Source organism: Syngnathus scovelli, chromosome 7 (assembly GCF_024217435.2).
Source record: "Syngnathus scovelli strain Florida chromosome 7, RoL_Ssco_1.2, whole genome shotgun sequence".
NCBI lineage: Eukaryota > Metazoa > Chordata > Actinopteri > Syngnathiformes > Syngnathidae > Syngnathus > Syngnathus scovelli.
The window spans coordinates 10,735,695-10,754,865 of NC_090853.1; the positions used below are offsets into that span (position 1 = coordinate 10,735,695).

Consider the following 19,171-nt stretch of genomic DNA (forward strand, 5'->3'; position numbering starts at 1 on the left):
ATAAATCAATGTGGGGAGAGTGCTGTGTTGCAGCTAAACAGATAACACATGAACATAGCGCTCCATGTCATGTTGAAATACTGCAACATTTACAGCTTCACTGGCTTCATGATGCATGGTGTGGGCACAGCTGCCTGTGTGATTTTGATACAGCACTCCATAAATCACAACATTTAATTTTGTCTCGCGTTGGCCTTATGTTCTGTTGTAACTTCGCCGCACCGCCTTGTTCTTCAAATGTAATGGTTGGCTTATGTTAGCTATATTGTAAACGACTAACACACTGATATAAAGTACCAAACATTTTGACAAAGAATTTAAATTTCATGAAATGAGACTGCAACATAAAAATATTCTAGTATTGTGTTTATAATTCACTTCACCATGAATAATAGCACCGAGGTTAGCAACTCGTACCTGTGGGTATAACGTTCCTATGATCACATGCACTGTTGTTCCTGTGCCAACCACCCAGTTTTGAATTAGGATTACCGAATTGATTTCATCAGACCATAACACATTTCACCCACATGCTTTTGGAAATGTCATGTAGTTTCGCATTGTGCCCCAATCATCTCATCTGTCCGTTTCTGATTGGCAATCTATAACGCTTCCTTTTCTGCTTTATGACATGCAGGCTTCTTAGAATTAAATCCTTTCAGTTCCCTCTCTAAATTGTCCTCAGTACAACAGGAGTGCATCTTTGACAAGCCTTCCCTGCAACTCTTCAAGCTGTGATTTATCCTCAAGCTGTGCGTGTTGTTGTGTATCTGTGTTATGCACCGCTTTGTTTTTCTCTTTGCTTGTCCCCAAGATCACACTGCTCCCAGAGTAGATGGATGGCTTATCCTTGTATTAGAGGCGGATTCAGTTATTGGGCCCCAACGAATAGATGTACAAATTTAGTTTGCTGAGAGGAGATGTGGTGTAATCGTTTTTGTGACGACGACACAGGCAATAATAAAGTCAGTCCGATGGCTTGGGGCAAATGTAGTACATCCTTCTATGATTGGGCTGCCCGACTTCCAGCTTTAATATGGCTTTGACTTTCGGCTTTGGATTGTAGATACTATTGGCTCTCTTATCCCTTGTCTTAAACAAAAATCTTTCCCCCGCCTCCTATATTATTTAAGGGCACCTTTTTTCGGTGCGATCGATATGGTACCAGGCTGAACGTTGGTTGGAGATCAAGTCAGAGGCAGCATTGGAAAGTTGAAGAGTGGGCATGTTTTATCATGTATGAAGTGCAGCCTTCTTTGACATTATTTAATCAAATGTGTTACACCAAGTAGAAAGCACTCTGATATTTTGAGCCTGAACCTCTTTTGTAAGGTAGATAAACAATGAATATGTCCTTTTTGAATCTAAACGCAACCTACTTGTGTGCCGAGATGTAAGTGAATCTGTCTGTGGATTAGATAATGAGATATTTGCTAATGCAAAGTCCACCAAGATTCACAACACCTTATTTCTTTCTCGCATGTCCTGAAGCGACAACTTGTCACCCTACTCCAGCATAGGTGTGCCTGAGCTGTCTCCCTTGGCGACAGTCAGTTGCCAGGGAGATGGCGCTGAGGTGATTACCTGACGCCCACCCTCAGTGTCAGCATAACACACCAACAGAGTTCAGGGAGTTAGCAAGTCTGTCGTCACATTTAAACACACATTTTTTTACACACGCATATTGTTTGACTTTCTGTGACAGGTTGCCAGCTCAACCAAAAATAAACAGCCTTCACAGTAGCATAAATAATTCAATACAATGAGCATGAATAACTCCCATCTGAATGAAGAATCCATTTTTGCATCTTCACAAAACTCTTTATTCAAATTTAGAAGTCCTGCTGCATTATGTTTTTGCCACAGGAACATACTTCTCTGTGGTTTTGAGCAGTTAGTGTTGAATTCAGCTTGTCAAAAAATGATACTTTTGAAAGTAATCCAATTCTTTTTCTTAGCAGTAGTTACAAATTCGCAAAAAGGTCAGATGTGCTGAAGGATGAAGGACGAATACTGTAGCTCCATTACGTTTCCCTTGATGATACTTAATGAAGTACCGTAATTTCCGGACTATAAGCCGCGACTGTTTTTCCAAAATTTTGAACCCTGCGGCTTATAGTCAGGTGCGGCTTGTATAAGATTTTTTTCGTGATTTTTGTGATGACTTGATCACCTTTATACACTCGTAAAAAGGCTGTGGACCACTCTTGTGCAGTATCTTGAAGAAAAGAAACAACAACAAAAATACTAATTTGAAACACTATTATGGCTGCTGCTTATTCTGGCTGTGTTGCTTGTGACTAAATGAGCTTTAGTAGGAATGGACGCTAGGTGACCTGCGTCAAAGGGCTCTAAACCCTTTCTCTTACTCTGCCATGTGACTCAGAGATTACACAAAGCAGTGGCGCTGTTTGGACTATTTGTATAGTCTTAAAACCCAATCAATCAGCATTTAAATTCAATTCTTCTGACATTTTGCTCACCAAAAACAAGTTGTAATGAATGTGAACTTTTAATGCATTTTATTCAGAAAGTTACTTTGAACCCTGAGGCTTAAATGGCGGCGCGGCGTATTTATGGATTTTTACGGCTTTCTGTGTACAGTCTTTCTTTGTAAAAAACTCATGTGCACGTGCGGTTTATAGTCCGGTGCGGCTTATAGTCCGGAAATTACGGTACATACAATAATGTACTAATTAATATATTCATATAATTTATACATTGAATATGCTATTTTCTAGGATTACGGTTTTACTTACTATAGCTCTCAAGTCATTTAATTAGTTGCGAACCTGTGTATTTGAATGCAATACCTTTAGAAACAAAACCGAATTTAATCGAATTGAGAATTGAGTTGTGAGGATGTTTCTTCCTTTGACTATATTGCCTTTTGGTACTGTGTCTGTCCCTGAAATAACATCACCGACTCTGTGTACTGGTGGCAAATGGATCAAATCACAGCATGAAGTTAGAAATCAAAAGAACAAGCACACTTTATTTGTCCAACAATACGCTTCCACCGTATGTCCAATTTCAGTAAATTTAACAGTGACAAAAGTGAGATAAAATGAACAAGTCTATCTGTGAGTAAATTATACAACAGTGTGGATATGAGACACCAATTACGGAACAAAACTGAGAGACATACATAGGTTGGGAACACAGAATGTGATAGTTTCAGTTGGCTAAGATGCTGAACAGGAAAAGGCTACCTGAGACGTGATTAAACCAATGAGTAAAGCTAATTTGGGACGCGTGAGGGAGTGTTTCAAAAAGGAGAAATTCAAGAATCCAAAATATTTATAAAAGGATACAGCTCTGATAAAGTACTATTAAATGAATTTAGGTTTGTATGATTGATTATCTAAGCTAAACTACCAAATACCCTCTTGTTGCTTCTCTTCGTCGTTTAGGCAACCAGGAACCTTTTATCGGAAATCAGAACAATCAGCATCAATAAGCAGCAGTGCTTTGACGCAAGGCGCCAAGAAAAACCAAAAGGTAATAATTTTGTTTGCTTGTTGAATCTATGTTCACTAGAATTTAGTAGATGTATCTATTTAGATACATGGAACTAATGCCACATGGTAAAAGTACTCATTTTGATCCTGTGGTGACATGCTATTGGGTCGAACTTTAATTGAATATATTTTTGATGCACTTCCAAGATGTTCACTTTGGATTGCTTTAAAGTAACTGACAAATATGCAGTCAATCGACCTTAGTTACAATGAACCTATTCTGACGTTAGGAAATGAATAGTGAACCAATTGAAATCTTAGTTTTTTTTAAAACAGACACGCAAGCAAATCTGCCACCCAAGGGGTTTGCAAACAAAACTATATCTTTGCAGGGCAGCCTTTTGTTGCAAGCTTAAACTGTTTGTTACCCTGTTTCCAGCAATCGTCAGCAGGCAAGTTGAAGATCCGAGTGCTGAAGGATGAACCTGTAACTGGTAAGTCATCAGTCACAGCATGACACTGTATTTCAAAGTAATAGTATTTCTTTTTTTTTTCTGAAATTAATTTCCAGGCAGTTAAATCCTCGATTGCACACTTAAAGGTAAATATTTAAGAACCTCACAAAAAAGGAGTACAGTTGGCTTTCAAGGAATATACATACGAAGCCTGCCCAGAATGTCAGTACTCACCAGAAAGGCCACTTTTTTCTTGTGTTTTTTGCCATATTAGTTGTTGCATGGGTCCTTTCATTTTGTCTGCTGTACTCAGGGAATTCCTTTTTCGATTAGCTCACCGGGTTCAACTAATAATATCCTCAAACAAGCTTGTATAGGTCAAAATTCCAAGATGTTCTCCAATTTGACACCTCAAAATTGCAGTGACATTTGTAACTGCACGGCATGCCCTTAAATCCCAACTGTGATAAATATTGACACATGGAGGTACAGCATGGGCTTAAACATGAAGAATTATCAGATTGAAGGTAACATGTGCTATGTTATTTTATGTGCCTATCTGTTTTGCTGTATTACCAAAGTATTCATTCACTAGCATTGACTTGCGTCCCATTCTTAATTTGTAGGGCTTAATATGACGCTAGTCCTCTGTAGAAAACAGAAAGGGGATGGCCGTTTTATTTTTCAACATGTTTGTGGCCATGTATCACATGTTTAACTCCTGGCCCCAACCCAATAGAAAACCTCTGGGATGCATTAGAGCAAAAACTGAGAACAAGGCCTTCTCATCCAACCTGTGTGGTACCTCATAAATGGAAGAATGACAAAAAAATAAATAAAATAAAAATCCCATAAACACACTCCTTAAGTATGTGGAAAGTCTTCACTGGAAAGTTGAAGCTCTATTAGCTGCAAAGGGTGGGCCAATGTCATAAAACCCCTACTGATTAAGAATGAGATGAACGGCATTAACTTTACAAACTTGGTAGAAAGGCGCTTTATAAAGTCAAGTCTACTGACTTGATATATTTTACAGGGCACAAATGATACATTCAAATATGTTGGACACGCTGGCATATCTCAGCAACGGGCCAGTTGCTAGGCTGTGTGTGCTATATTTGACGATTATGTCTCTGTCTCGCTAGCGCCACCTCATCTCCCTCTGTGTGATACATGCTGTTGTCCCCCGACAACACGGCAAAGCACAACGACAGGATCAGTTTGTGGACCGAGAGACGTCAGGTCTCATCAGCAGGTATGCAGAAATCCACAATATTTTGGGCGGAATTTGAGTTTTTGTATACATTACATAGTTGACTAAAAAAATTCAAAGATCTTGAGTACAGGTAACTAAAAATCACCCACAGCTGTCATTTTTATTATCACTGTTCTGTGGATTGGTTGAAGTTTTTTTTTTTTAAAACATTAAACATTTCCCAATGTTTTCTGAAGAATTTTTGGGGTTAGGAAAGAAAATGAGTGGATTGTGAACACCTTTAAGATACAATTGGCCCCCAGCCCCCAAGGAAAACATTATAGCTGCAGCTGTGCCGCATCCACATGGAGCATACCCACTATGGTCACTTTCCACTTTAAAGTTTGAGACCATAGTACCACCAAAACGTTTCAGCTCAAGACTTTTCCATAAGGAACACAGAATAATCTTGTTACAACAAAGATTAATAGGAAACACAACTTGACAGAAAAATATGTGCCTGCGTGATGATCAATGAAATATCTTCTAGTTTTTTTCTTTGACAAAAGATGGCAGGAATCGTGACCCTTTGTTTGGGAAACCCTGTTATAATCCATCCATCCATCCATCCATCCATCCATCCATCCATCCATCCATCCATCCATCCATCCATCCATCCATCCATCCATCCATCCATCCATCCATCCATCCATCCATCCATCCATCCATCCATCCATCCACCCATCTTCTTCCGCTTATCCGGGGTCGGGTCGCGGGGGCAGCAGCTTTAGGAGGGACTCCCAGACTTCCCTCTCCCCAGCTACTTCATCCAGCTCATCCCGGGGGATCCCAAGGCGTTCCCAGGCCAGCTGAGAGACATAGTCTCTCCAGCGCGTCCTGGGTCGTCCCCGGGGTCTCCTACCGGTGGGACATGCCCGGAACACCTCCCCAGGGAGGCGTCCAGCAGGCATCCTGATAAGATGCCCGAGCCACCTCATCTGGCTCCTCTCAACGTGGAGGAGTAGCGACTCTACTCCGAGTCTCTCCCGGATGACCGAGCTTCTCACCATATCTCTAAGGGAGAGCCCGGACATCCTGCAGAAAAAACTCATTTCGGCCGCTTGTATCCGGGATCTCGTTCTTTCGGTCACGACCCATAGCTCGTGACCATAGGTGAGAGTAGGAGCGTAAATCGACCGGTAAATTGAAAGCTTTGCCTTTTGGCTCAGCTCTCTCTTCACAACAACGGACCGGTACAGGGTCCGCATTACTGCCGACGCTGCACCGATCCGCCTGTCGATCTCGCGCTGCATCATCCCCTCACTTGTGAACAAGACTCCAAGATACTTGAACTCCTCCACTTGGGGCAGGATCTCATCCCCGATCCGGAGAGGGCATTCCACCCTTTTCCGATCGAGGACCATGGACTCGGATTTGGAGGTGCTGACCCTCATCCCGACCGCTTCACACTTGGCTGCGAACCGACTTCGACCCCAGAGATTGGAGAATCCGTCTCCGAGTCTCCAGGCCCTGCTTCCTCAATGGAAGGCGTGTAGGTGGAATTGAGGAGGTTTTCGGAGTATTCTCCCCACCGACTCACGACGTCCCGAGTTGAGGTCAGCAGCACGCCATCCCCACTGTAAACAGTGTTGACGTTGCACTGCTTCCCCCTCCTGAGACGCCGGATGGTGGACCAGAATTTCCCTCGAAGCTGTCCGGAAGTCATTCTCCATAGCCTCACCAAACTCCTCCCACGCCCGGGTTTTTGCCTCAGCAACCGCCGAAGCCGCGTTCCGCTTGGCCATCCGGTACCTGTCAGCTGCCTCCGGAGGCTCGCAGGCCAAAACGGCCCGATAGGACTCTTTCTTCAGCTTGACGGCATCCCTTACCGCCGGTGTCCACCAGCGAGTTCGGGGATGGCCGCCACGACAGGCACCAACGACCTTACGGCCACAGCTTCAGTCGGCCGCCTCAACAATGGAGGCGCGGAACATGGTCCACTCAGACTCAATGTCCCCCGCCTCCCCCGGGACATGGGAAAAGCTCTGCCGGAGGTGGGAGTTGAAGCTCTTCCTGACAGGAGATTCTGCCAGATGTTCCCAGCAGACCCTCACAGAGCATTTGGGTCTGCCAGGTCGGACCGGCATTTTCCCCCACCATCGGAGCCAACCCACCACCAGGTGGTGATCAGTTGACAGCTCCGCCCCTCTCTTCACCCGAGTGTCCAAAACATGCGGCCGCAAATCCAATGACACGACTACAAAGTCGATCATCGAACTGCGGCCTAGGGTGTCCTGGTGCCAAGTGCACACATGGACACCCTTATGTTTGAACATGGTGTTTATTATTGAAAATCCGTGTCGAGCACAGAAGTCCAATAATAGAACACCGCTCGGGTTCAGATCGGGGGGGCCGTTCCTCCCAATCACGCCCTTCCAGGTCACACTGTCATTGCCCACGTGAGCATTGAAGTCACCCAGTAGAACGATGGAGTCCCCAGAAGGAGCGCTCTTTAGCACTTCCTCCAGGGACTCCAAGAAGGGTGGGTACTCTGAGCTGCCGTTTGGTACATAGACACAAACAACAGTCAGGACCCGTCCCCCCATCCGAAGGCGGAGGGAGGCTACCGGGGTCAACCCCAATGTGCAGGCGCCCAGCCGGGGGGCAATAAGTATACCCACACCTGCTCGACGCCTCTCACCGCGGGCAACTCCAGAGTGGAAGAGAGTCCAGCCCCTCTCGAGAGGGCTTGTACCGGAACCCAAACAGTGCGTGGAGGCCAGTCCGACTATATCCAGTCGAAATTTTTCTGCCTCGCACACCAGCTTGGGCTCCTTTCCAGCCACAGAGGTGACATTCCATGTCCCAAGAGCCAGCTTCTGCAGCCGGGGATCAGACCGCCAAGGTCCCTGCCTTTGGCCGCCGCCCAGCTCACACTGCACCCGACCCCTTTGGCCCCTCTCACAGGTGGTGAGCCCATGGGAAGGGGGACCCACGTTTCCTTTTCGAGCCCTGCCCGGCCGGGCTCCATGGGCAAAGGCCCGGCCACCAGACGCTCGCCTTCGACCCCCGCCTCCAGGCCTGGCTCCAGAGGGGGGCCCCGGTAACCCGCGTCCAGGCGAGGGAAAACGAAGTCCATTTATTTTACTCATCATAAGGGGCTTCTATGAGCCGTGCTTTGTCTGGCCCCTCACCTAGGACCCGTTTGCCATGGGTGACCCTACCAGGGGCATGAAGCCCTCGACAACATGGCTCCTAGGATCATAGGGGCACGCAAACCCCTCCACCACGATAAGGTGACGACTCACGGAGGGGCTGTTATAAACTAATATTAGCTATATCTTCACACAGACTTTTGGGAGTTTCAGAAGCAAAAAGACAAATATGTGTGCGTATACAGCACTTTTTGTACGTATTTCTTTAATACTGCAGGAACATCGTTCCGACTCATGACCTCTGCCTCTTTTAATTCTAGTTGTTTGTCACTCTCATTCCCATTACACATTTCCCTCTTGTCAAATAAAAGTCCCTGCTCTCACATATTTTTTGATATAGGTACTTCAAAGATATTAACACCTTTTCCCCCCTCCATCCTCCTCATGCAAAATTGGATTCTATTTATTCCTCATGTCCCTTGGTGTTTTTCTTACGCCATTTACAGTTTTTAATCTCATTAAATTAATTTTATGCATAACGTACACATACATTCATCAATATCAAACACATGAAAACGCCTGTGCTGGATTTACCAGAAATCTAATTTTCCCTTCTGTGACCTCTGTGAACTTTTATTTATAACTCGGTCTCAATTCACTATTGCAGAGGGGATGATGCTCTTGACTCATCCTCTTGTGTCAACCACAGTGAGTTTAAATGTAATGTGGGACTTTACTTGATGCAATTTATGTTGAAGCCAAATGGCACCTTTATGGGTTATCTATCTGTAATACCCGTTGCGATGGTCATAATGGCAAACATAGTCACCAGGAAGAACATAGTTCAAGAAAACACATGGGATTTTCTGTGAATGACACACATGGGACTCACATACTAATTTAACCAATAATGATATCCTGTAGAACTATACTTAAGTATTATGGCAAAATGGTTTCCAATTGGTTTCCAACTTCATTTAGTTAAGTTAAATGTAAAAATACCATAAGACAAGTGATTCTTAGGAAGGTACAACTAGGCTATTGACCACTCTTCAATTATTTTGCATATTAATTCTGCACAGTTAAATTTCTAGGTGTCACAAGAGATGAGAAAATTAGCTGGAAGCCACATATCAATACTGTCAAGCATTTCAATATTCAATAAATTAATAAATATTCATTCATTCATTCATTCATTCATTCATTCATTCATTCATTCATTCATTCATTCATTCATTCATTCATTCATTCATTCATTCATTCATTCATTCATTCATTCCATATTTATTTATTGCACGACTCAATTGCAGTGAATCACCCAATAATACCAAGGTGCTTCTTGCAACACAGGGAAATTATAATGAAAACATAAATAATTTGTATAATTATTACTACTACTTTGCGCCGTCCAGAATTATGTGCCTAGGGTAACCGGCTCATTGTCATTACCTTTTCCCAACAGCCCCACTCCTCATTACTCATGGGCTACACTTGAGAAACAACACACACACACACACACACACGCCCGTGCATACGCATACACACTATGCTTAATACTATGCATTCTTATTCTAGAACCATTCATGCAAAAAAAAAAAAAAAATTGGAACTAATTTCCTCCAGCATAGCACAGAAGAGTGTCGTGATATGCTGCTTGTTGCCTGATAGTATGCCTGGTCCCAGGAGTGTGGCTCTAATTTATCCCGAGGCGAAAGAAGGGGGATAAGGACCAGTTTTATGGCACCATTAGAAGGCAATGCACACTTGTGTAGTCCAATTTTCTACTTGGTTTTGCAAAAAAAAAAAAAAAAATCCCACGCAAGCACAGAGGTATGTAAGATAGTTGGTATGTTTACTTGATCTTTAAAAATGTATTTAATTTGTAATTAAAGCTTATGTAACCCTCCCACCCTCATTTTGAGAATTCTACAAAGAACAGAAGTGTCAATCCTTGCAATCTGCAATGCAAACATGCAAGAATGTTTGCATTGCTCTTGACCTTGTGTCTGGGCTCCATCACTGTGGGTGCTGATGTAAAAATCTTTCCCTGTTAGGGAAAGCAGATTTTAAACAGAAATAATGATCTCAAGATGCACAGACACATGCCAATTAACCCTGCCTACTTTGTCTACCTCACACACAAACTGCTTGACTCGGTTAGCTGAACCTTCTGTCAGTTTATTTCAGTTTACTTTAAAATGAGAAATCTAGTTTTTTTTTTTTTTTACTCTGAATCACTGTAGATTGTTTAACCCTTTGCATCTACACACATTCTCACTTTTTCTTTTCTGTGTATTTTGTTGGTAACCCTTCATGCAAGCTAATTTTACAAGGTTCGCTTCTGATAGTGAGATCTTGTGTGGAGTCATTTGGATGAGCGATTCCTGAGAAACTAATCAAAAGATCAATTTTGACCAAGCAAACATTTATAGGACTGTGACTGAGGTGGTAATAATGCATATTGGAAGCTAACATGATAGATTAGTGCACAGTCCTATTTTATGAATTCAAGAATGATTGATTTTAAAACCAAATGATATTCAAATCACCTTCATTGACTCAATTATTACAAAACAGGCTTGTGCCTTAAGACCTAAAGCCTGATCATCTGCAACCCTGAATTTTGTATAAACAATTTGAGGACATGAAAATGACTACAGATATAAAGATGAATCAGTCTTCAAAAGTAGAAGAAAGGCTGATGTTGTAGTCGAGCTGTGTTGCAGAGGAAATTTTCTTGAAAACAGTCCAAATCACGATGAGCCCTTGCTACTACATACCAGTTGGACGTTCCAAGAGGGGCAATCGAGAATTGAATGAAGGGATGTTTTGCTGTGAGACAACAAAACTAACCACTCACCCAACGATGCTGTTCGTCTGTAGCCCCCTCTCCAAACTCTGACCTCTTTTCCTATGCCCATAGGATCTTGATTGTGCGTTCATTTTTTTTTTAACTCTAGATAAAGGTAACATAAGGGATTGTTCTTCTGCATATGCATTACATTCACATCATCATGGTAAGAATTCATACTTGTGAGCACAGAATAAACATCAGTGTGTAGTACAAACATGGTTTGCAAGAGTTCAACTAAGGGGGGCACTACTGTTCCATATCATTGTTGGCATTCATGCTTCCTCTCTGCTCTGATTAGGCAAAACAAGAATAATCACTCCTGCTCAGGCTCACACTTAAATGATGGATTGTATTTGTAAAAAATAGCCCCTAAATAATATTTGCCTGAAAAAGACTTTAGCAGTTACACTATTCTGTTTATTACAAAGCTCTTTAACCCAAATTACATTTTTTAATGTTTAAATGTTATCCACACATTTTCAGATTCATTGCTCTGCAAAAAACATTTGTAAACCAATTATTCAGAATGTCAAATATTACCAAACAAATCTTAATATTTTTGGGCTGATGGGCATGTTTCAGTTTTTTATTGAATAAATGTCTAGAAAAGCATCTTCATATAGTTTAATGTTCAAATACATACTCCTCAACTACAAAGGCTGAGAAGCAATAATAAAATAAGCACATTATATATTTTTTTCTCTTACATAAATATTCCTACTCAAAGACTGCAGAAAACAGCAAAGCAACATTAAGTGCCAGAACTTGTTTTTCATGTTTTCACGAAAATCAACTCACTCAGAGAGCGATTAATATTACACTACGGTACATTTGTCCTGTATGTCATTAAAAATCCCCAAACAAATAGGGTGGCTAACTCAGCTGTGTAAACGCTGCAACATAGGACAGTCAAGTCGGCCCCCTCTGCATTATCGGTAGTGTGCCATTTATCATAAAAGCTGCTTGTCCAATTAAGCCACAATAGGTACTTGTAATACTCCTAACAGTTGACTGTATCCATCTGTTTAGACGACACAAATTAAGTAACTCACGGTGCACTTCAAAATAACTGACAACGGTTCTTGTGGGAAAAAACTGTTGTAGTGCTCTAACACAGGGGTTGTCAACCGGTGGTCTGCGGTCCCTCAAGTGGTCCGAAAAATCAAAATAAAGGATTTTTTTATTTAGACTTGATTTATTTTCCAGCTAATTTTGTGAATCATTTACCCATCAAAACTATGTCAAATGTAGCTGAGCTTACCAAAATAGACATACAGATGCAAATATATAGCCTGTATAGGTCTAGCCTCCTTCAGTGCAAAATAAAATAGTCCGCCAAAGCAGTGGTCTACGAGTTGCTTCTTAGTTATAATAGACAAAACCAGTTGAAAACCCCTGCTCTAACGCCTCAACTGTAGCTGTAAATACCATGGCATAAAAGATGGAATTCTGGAATTATCTTTATATCTGAAATCCAAATGTGTTCGGTACCCAACAAAAACAATGGAATTGACCTTGCCGTTCCAATAATTTTGGGGGGTTCTCTGTGTTTGTTTTGTATTGGCATCACAGTCTGTCTTCCCAGTTTGGCTTGAACCTTTCTTTGGATACTTAAGTCGGTATCTGGGGAGCAGTCCGTTGTTTCTCTCAGAAAGTCAGCTGGGAAAGTTTAGCTCACCCATGAATCTGAACATAATCATCTGTAGAAAATCGGTGAAATTTCTGCATATTGTATGTAAGTTACCTGCTGCCTAGGTCAACCCATGCTGTTAGTCAGGTCATGTTATAATATGTAAGTTGGGCTTCTCATTTGAGTTGCTTTGTTTTGTTGGGTTGGATGCCCATTGCAGTTGGAAGCGCATACATCCATAGCCTTATTCAATCACTCTCGGCTGTGTACTTTGGCAGGATGCAAAGGCTAGGGGATTAAACACATGCAGCTGATGCATGTATCTCTCGCTCCTCAGATAATCCTGTGTCATTTGTGTTGGAAAGAATGCAGGAAAAGAGGACAGAGAATAGGAAACGGGGTCACAAATTGAATATTAATTTCATTAGAATTGTCCACGAGGCCTCTCTAGTTTCCCACAAACTTGGTTATTTTGTAAGGCTCACACGAGAACATTTAAAGCGTTAATTGATGGATGGACATTTTGTGGGGTTCCGTATAACTACCATCTAGTGGTGAATGGGGATGATACAACTTAAAACTGTACAGTGAACCTCAACTATCTGCAATAACGATCGAGCAAACCAATAATTAGCGAAAATATCCATATAATTGACACTCTAACTTTTTGGCAACTTTTCAACTAGGAATCGGTGCACTACAGTCGCTCACCTTGTCTTTTTAAATATTCTGTCCACAAAGGGAGAATCAACCACATTAATTAAAAGAAGCTCATTGATCTGCCTTAAACTGTGGTGGTGACCGGGACAACCCTTTCAACTGTGCTGCCAGTAGTCGGCCTTCCACATTTAAATTCTCGTGCCCGTGGTCTGGGGGGTTCTTCTTGACACTTTCAAGGACGGGATAACAGTCTTAATATTGGTTAACCTTAGCAGCGCAAGTGGTCAGTTGTTATTAAAGGAAAAGAAAAATGAGTTTAGCCTGTGGTACAGAGAAGCTCAATCAGCATTCATGCAGCGCGCGTCCCACTTTTTGACCTCTAAGTATGGAGGTATCTGAGTGTAGTAGGCGTAAAACATTTTTTGGTATTTTTATTTGTTGCTTTGTAATTACCATGATAGTCAATGTAAAATTCATATTTACATTTTTCATGTTTAATATAATGTGTATAAGTTTTCTGATTGGAAATTAACTCAAATCAACCATTGTAGTTTTACTATGATATGATATCAACACTTTGCAAACCTTTCATTATGTTTTTAATTTTACATAATGCTTTGCTTAAAAAAAAAAAAAAAGCAAAGACTCAAGAAGCTCTCACTGACTTTCTTTCCTTAAACCAAGCTGAGACAATGTTGGGCTATGAATATATTATGTGTTTAAATGGACAGCAGTTCAATGGATTTTGTGGAGACTGGACTGAACTGTCAATCAAATCGAACAGATCAAATAGACTTTAAGCAGACTTATTGATTAATACTAACCAATGCACAATACACCATATAATAGGCCTTATATTTTGAAAGTGAACAGTTATTGCAATTACAGTATGTCTACTTCATTGAGGATCTGCCTTATTAATTTTTGATCAAATTGTTCTCACCAAAGTTCATTGAGCTTTTGTATAGAATGTTGATACAAGAAAGTTTTTACTTGTTTTGCTTGCACAAATTACGTATCCACGGCCTCGAAGAATCTCATTATCTGTCTTTTCCATTTTTCCTTTCAATGTATAATTACTCAGCTATGAAAGGCAATACACAGTATACAGACTAGAATAGGTGGATTTTTCATTAGGAAACATAATTTTTGAGACTAATTCAATTTCTATTCATGTTTTACAGTACTGTTATAGTGGTAGATTAAAGAAGATTAGCATGAATTATATATTGGCATCCTTCTAATGCAGCGCTTCTCCCCTTTTTTTTATTGCAGAGGTTTATTGGGAATTATGGAGAAAAGACAAGAGCAGAAATAACTAAAAAGGAACACTATAAGGTTATTAAAAAGGATTTTGCCAATTCTCTTCTTGGTGGAGAGTTTGATGAAGAAGAGTCAGCGAGATCTTTCCAGGAGGCTCTCAACGACTGGAGAAACCGAAGGTGTGATGGTGCTGCCGAACCAGTCACAATTTGGACTCAAACAGGTGTGAAATATTGCAAAATCATCTGCATAAATTACGTTTTTTTTGTAATTAACTTCATTGATGTAATGTGCATTAACGGTAACCCCCTATCCCTCACGGCTTTGATATTATGGCAAAACATTTTCAGCAGTCCTCTCATGCCCGTGCTCACGTGACACTCCTCCTCCTCCTCTGCCATTTTCACAAATTCCCGAGCGTTCCTGCTTCCTCTTTCCTTGCCTTTACGCTTGTGTGTTAAGGCCTTCCAGAAAATGCTTACCACTGCAGTAAGAAAATAATCCATGGTGGTTGCATATTGCGATAATTAGAGAAGTGCTATGGGTGGCTGTACGCCACTCGGCAGTACTCATTTCCCTCAGCCATGCACATGTGTATGTATTTGTACAAGCTGCCTTCCATCTCATATTGGGTCTGCATCTGCAGCAGAGCATATGGCTATGTAGTATTTATGTATGTGCTATTAGTGGTGTTATTATTATGTTTCTGTGTGTGCTTCCCTCCCCTTGTTTTCTCTGCCTTACCACTTGGACAGACCCCCCCCCCCCCACACACACACCCCTTCTTCTCCCTCTCCGCTCTACTCTGCAAATTACTGCCAGGCCCTTCAGCCCTAATTATTTCTGTCAAGCCACTGGCACACAGGTCCACTTTAAAACTGCCACTGTGGACTTCTAAAGTGTTGAGAGCAATCATAACATTTTTCTTTCTTTCCTCGATCTGTGTTTTTTTTCTCTCTCATGTTGTTGCAATGTTCCTGTTCTATTGCATACATTGATTTGTGAGTCTATATGGGCCGCACTGCTGCCTGCTTGTGTTTTCTCACTTACTGTCAGTAGCAATGAAATTGTGTTTTCTCATTTCTAGAGAAGTTGTTGTTGTTGCACATTCTACTTTTGTCTGACGCATTTTGAGTTTTATTTTAGTCTCTCTATAATCCAAATTATTTTTTTTATATTCTCTCCCTGTATCAGTGTCAGGTACAGCAACCCAAGCTGACTTCCCTCCAGAGGGAGGCCATAAAGGAGGAAACAGCAACATAGCCGTTGAAGTGGCGTTCCCTGAAAGCAGTCGCACCTATTTGGACAGGTTGCTCCTCATGAAGTATCGCAGGTACAGATTCGGTCACATCACACGCGACACTTTAGATTGAGATTCAGTATCACGTGTTTGCGTTTTATTACATTTTTACATTAAATTCTACAATCAATATAATGCATAGAAAGGGGGTGCTCCCCCACAAAAAATATTAAATACATAAATTGGTAAGAATGGTGTGATTTGATTCAAGTACAGTTATTTTTAATGTCTTTCATTCGTTTCGATTCATTTGGATTACGATTCGATTCATTGAGGTATGGTTAGTTTAAAGGGGTATGATGGGATAAGTTTTTGTTGTCATTTTACAATATGAATGAACTTGTCATACTGTAAATGTGGCCTTCAAAGATATATCTCTTCAATAAAAGATGATTGGATACATATTTCTGTAAGGAAAATGTTTTGATTTAGATAGATTTGGTGTACAGATTTTTCAATTGGGATTGAATTATTTATTTATTTATTTTTTACACCAAAACAGTGGGGTTTATGCTCAGCTGGTGAGACAAGATCAACAATCTAAATAGTGTTTTCATTGAATGCTTTCCACTTTCCTCCTGTTGTGTTTTGGTTTTATAACCATCAACATTCAAACCTTTGGACACACTTCCTCATGCTATTTAATGAAAAATTACCTCCAAAATGTTTACTCGTAGTGTACATTGTTCAACATAAACGTACTTTAATACGTACAGGGTACTGACCATTCGGTTGTGTGCCACTATAAACAGGTAAACTGCATGATCAGTGACGGCATCCTAAACTGAATTGAGGGACCAATCAAGCAGACAAACGGTTCTGTGCAAGAATAAAAAGGTAATGGAAATCAAGAGGGTTTTAAAATCCCAGCTGAATGCTTTCAATACATCTCAATATGTTCAGTAAAAAGATGACCTCTGATTAGCCAGCATCAACAATGTCATCTGACAAATGAATGTGATTGTTTTGTGAAACAAAACTGTGTTTTGGATTCATCATTCTTTATGCAAAATAAATATTACAACAGTTGAATTCTTGAATGTCTATGCCTTTATTTTATGTCCCAACCCCTTTTTTCAAGCCCAGCTCTTCATTATATTGTCACTGATCTGTCTCCTTAAAAAGGAGTTTATATCCGAATCGTCTCATCACATTTTAATATCTTCTGACAAGTATATTTTAGGTGTGTACTGACTTATCCGAGTTGTTGATTTAGAGCAGGGGTGTCAAACTCATTTTTTAAGTGGGCCGCATTGTAGTCATAGCTTCTTTCGGAGGGCCATTATGACTGTCAACCCAAATAAATGTATGAACACCTCATATTATATACAGTAAAAGCTACAAAATAAACTGACAAATAATTCATTTTCAAATCAGACGAGTAAAAACTGGTCAAATATTTAAAAAAAAAGATATTAAAAGTGAAGTAATGACACACGAATTTGATGCATAATTTGTCTTCGCGGGCCACATAAAATGATGTGGCGGGCCGTATCTGGCCCCCGGGCCTTGAGTTTTTCACCTGTGATTTAGAGGCTGCTGTTTCAATATTGTTGCACTCATGTAGACACGTTCAAATTTTTTATATTAAAAAAAAAAAAAAATGCTCTCCTGCCAATGCCTCCTGCCTACTTTCTGCCTCTTGGTCTACAGATTCTGTTGGTTCACAAAGGATTCTCTCAGCATAGAATGTCTTCCTGAGATCTTGGCTTCAGCAGGTCCCATAATTACAGCCCTTTATTTAAGCGGCACCTCTCCGACTGAGTAGCCCACCGGAGACCGGGCCAGAGGGGATGAGAGGTAGAATGCACTTTTAGGGCTCACTGACCGCCTGAACAGGACCGCTTTAAGTCCCCTGCTGCAGCAGCGTTTAAGTGAGGAACAAAGCAGGGAGCCAATCTAAGTGCAATAAGCCTGCAGCCATGATGGTGGCAGAGCTTAATGAAGAGACAGAGGGACTGGCTGGCTGGCAGAAAGAAAGAGTGAGAGGCTGAATTTTAACAAGTTTCTGAGAGTGAAGGGAGGATGGAGCTGTTTTATAGAACTCACTAAGGGGAGAGGTGTATTAGAGTCGTAAACATCAGCAGCCCTGTGACTAGGGGGGGTTGTCAGGCTGATTACCTGAATTCTCAGGGTGTGGTGAGTGAGCGCCTCCTTCCATCAACGCCAAAGTCAAAGTATCTGTGATTAAGGCACTGAACCCCTTAAGAAAATCTGTAAGGCTAAAGATCTACACTTTTACCTCATTCCACCTATCTTATATTATTATATTAGTCATTTCAAACATACATTCACCATACTTAATGACCTGTGCCAATGAGGCTATGAATCATCACCTTTTCTTTGTTAGCGTATTAAAATGAAATTGTGAAGTCAATTTCTACAGAATACTGTGCAGAACTGGTTCAGGGAAAAGAAAAACTTCAGTATAGCTGCAAGAATATATGTTTGTTATTCAGTGCACTATGCACATCACACAGGTTACAGTACAATGCCACTCTTACAAAGTTTGTTTTGATACAAACCATTTAGCCTAGCTTTCAACCTGTCCCGATCCAATGATCACCAGATTCTTGTATCCAGTAGACTTGATGAAGAAATGAATCAGACAGTCTCATGTATAATTCTACAATTTAACTGGATCATAAATCAGAGATGACCTTGGAAAGGTCCAATTTTTACATTTCCTTTTCTCCCACTGCTGCTTCTTGACGCTAAGTGCTCTAATATTGCAATTGCAAATGTGCTTCAGTATAAAAACTGGCACATCTTGATTTTCAAAGCTGCATTGTGTAGAAAAGTGATGATCAAAAGTAAACATAACTTTTTTGATTGATTTGGCAATTATTTAGAAGGAAAAATTATAGATGTGTTGAGATTTTGCAGAAAAGTGTAAATGCTTAACAAAATGATTAACATTCCCTGTAGCAGTCAGTTGGTGAACATTTCTTTCTCAGTGGCCTTGCACTTTACCCTGCTTAGAGAAATGAAGTTACCTTGGACTTTAAAGACAGAGCCAAGGAAATGTGTCTATCTAGTTAAGATGAGCAGTATATCTGAATAGAATATTTTGTGTGTGTTCATGCATGCATTTGAATGAGTCGGTGAAATAATCAGCTAAAAGACTAAAATAAAAAAATAAAAAAATAAACTAGTCATTCGACTGTTGTATAATTTTCAGGCAATGACACCCATGTT

The 19,171-nt window shown here is 40.8% G+C and overlaps 1 protein-coding gene across 1 annotated transcript in view; it reads left to right on the forward strand.

Moving 5' to 3' along the window:
- Positions 1–17,013, forward strand: part of LOC125972088 (cilia- and flagella-associated protein 337-like) — a 58,200-nt gene extending 41,187 nt beyond the window's left edge. The window contains exons 21-26 of the mRNA XM_049725437.2: positions 3,414–3,501; positions 3,901–3,955; positions 5,062–5,171; positions 14,686–14,896; positions 15,868–16,006; positions 16,726–17,013. Of these exons, the coding sequence (XP_049581394.1) occupies positions 3,414–3,501; positions 3,901–3,955; positions 5,062–5,171; positions 14,686–14,896; positions 15,868–16,006; positions 16,726–16,729 (607 nt within the window). The 3' untranslated portion in view covers positions 16,730–17,013. The remainder of the gene's footprint in view (positions 1–3,413; positions 3,502–3,900; positions 3,956–5,061; positions 5,172–14,685; positions 14,897–15,867; positions 16,007–16,725) is intronic.
- The last annotated feature ends 2,158 nt before the right edge of the window (positions 17,014–19,171 follow it).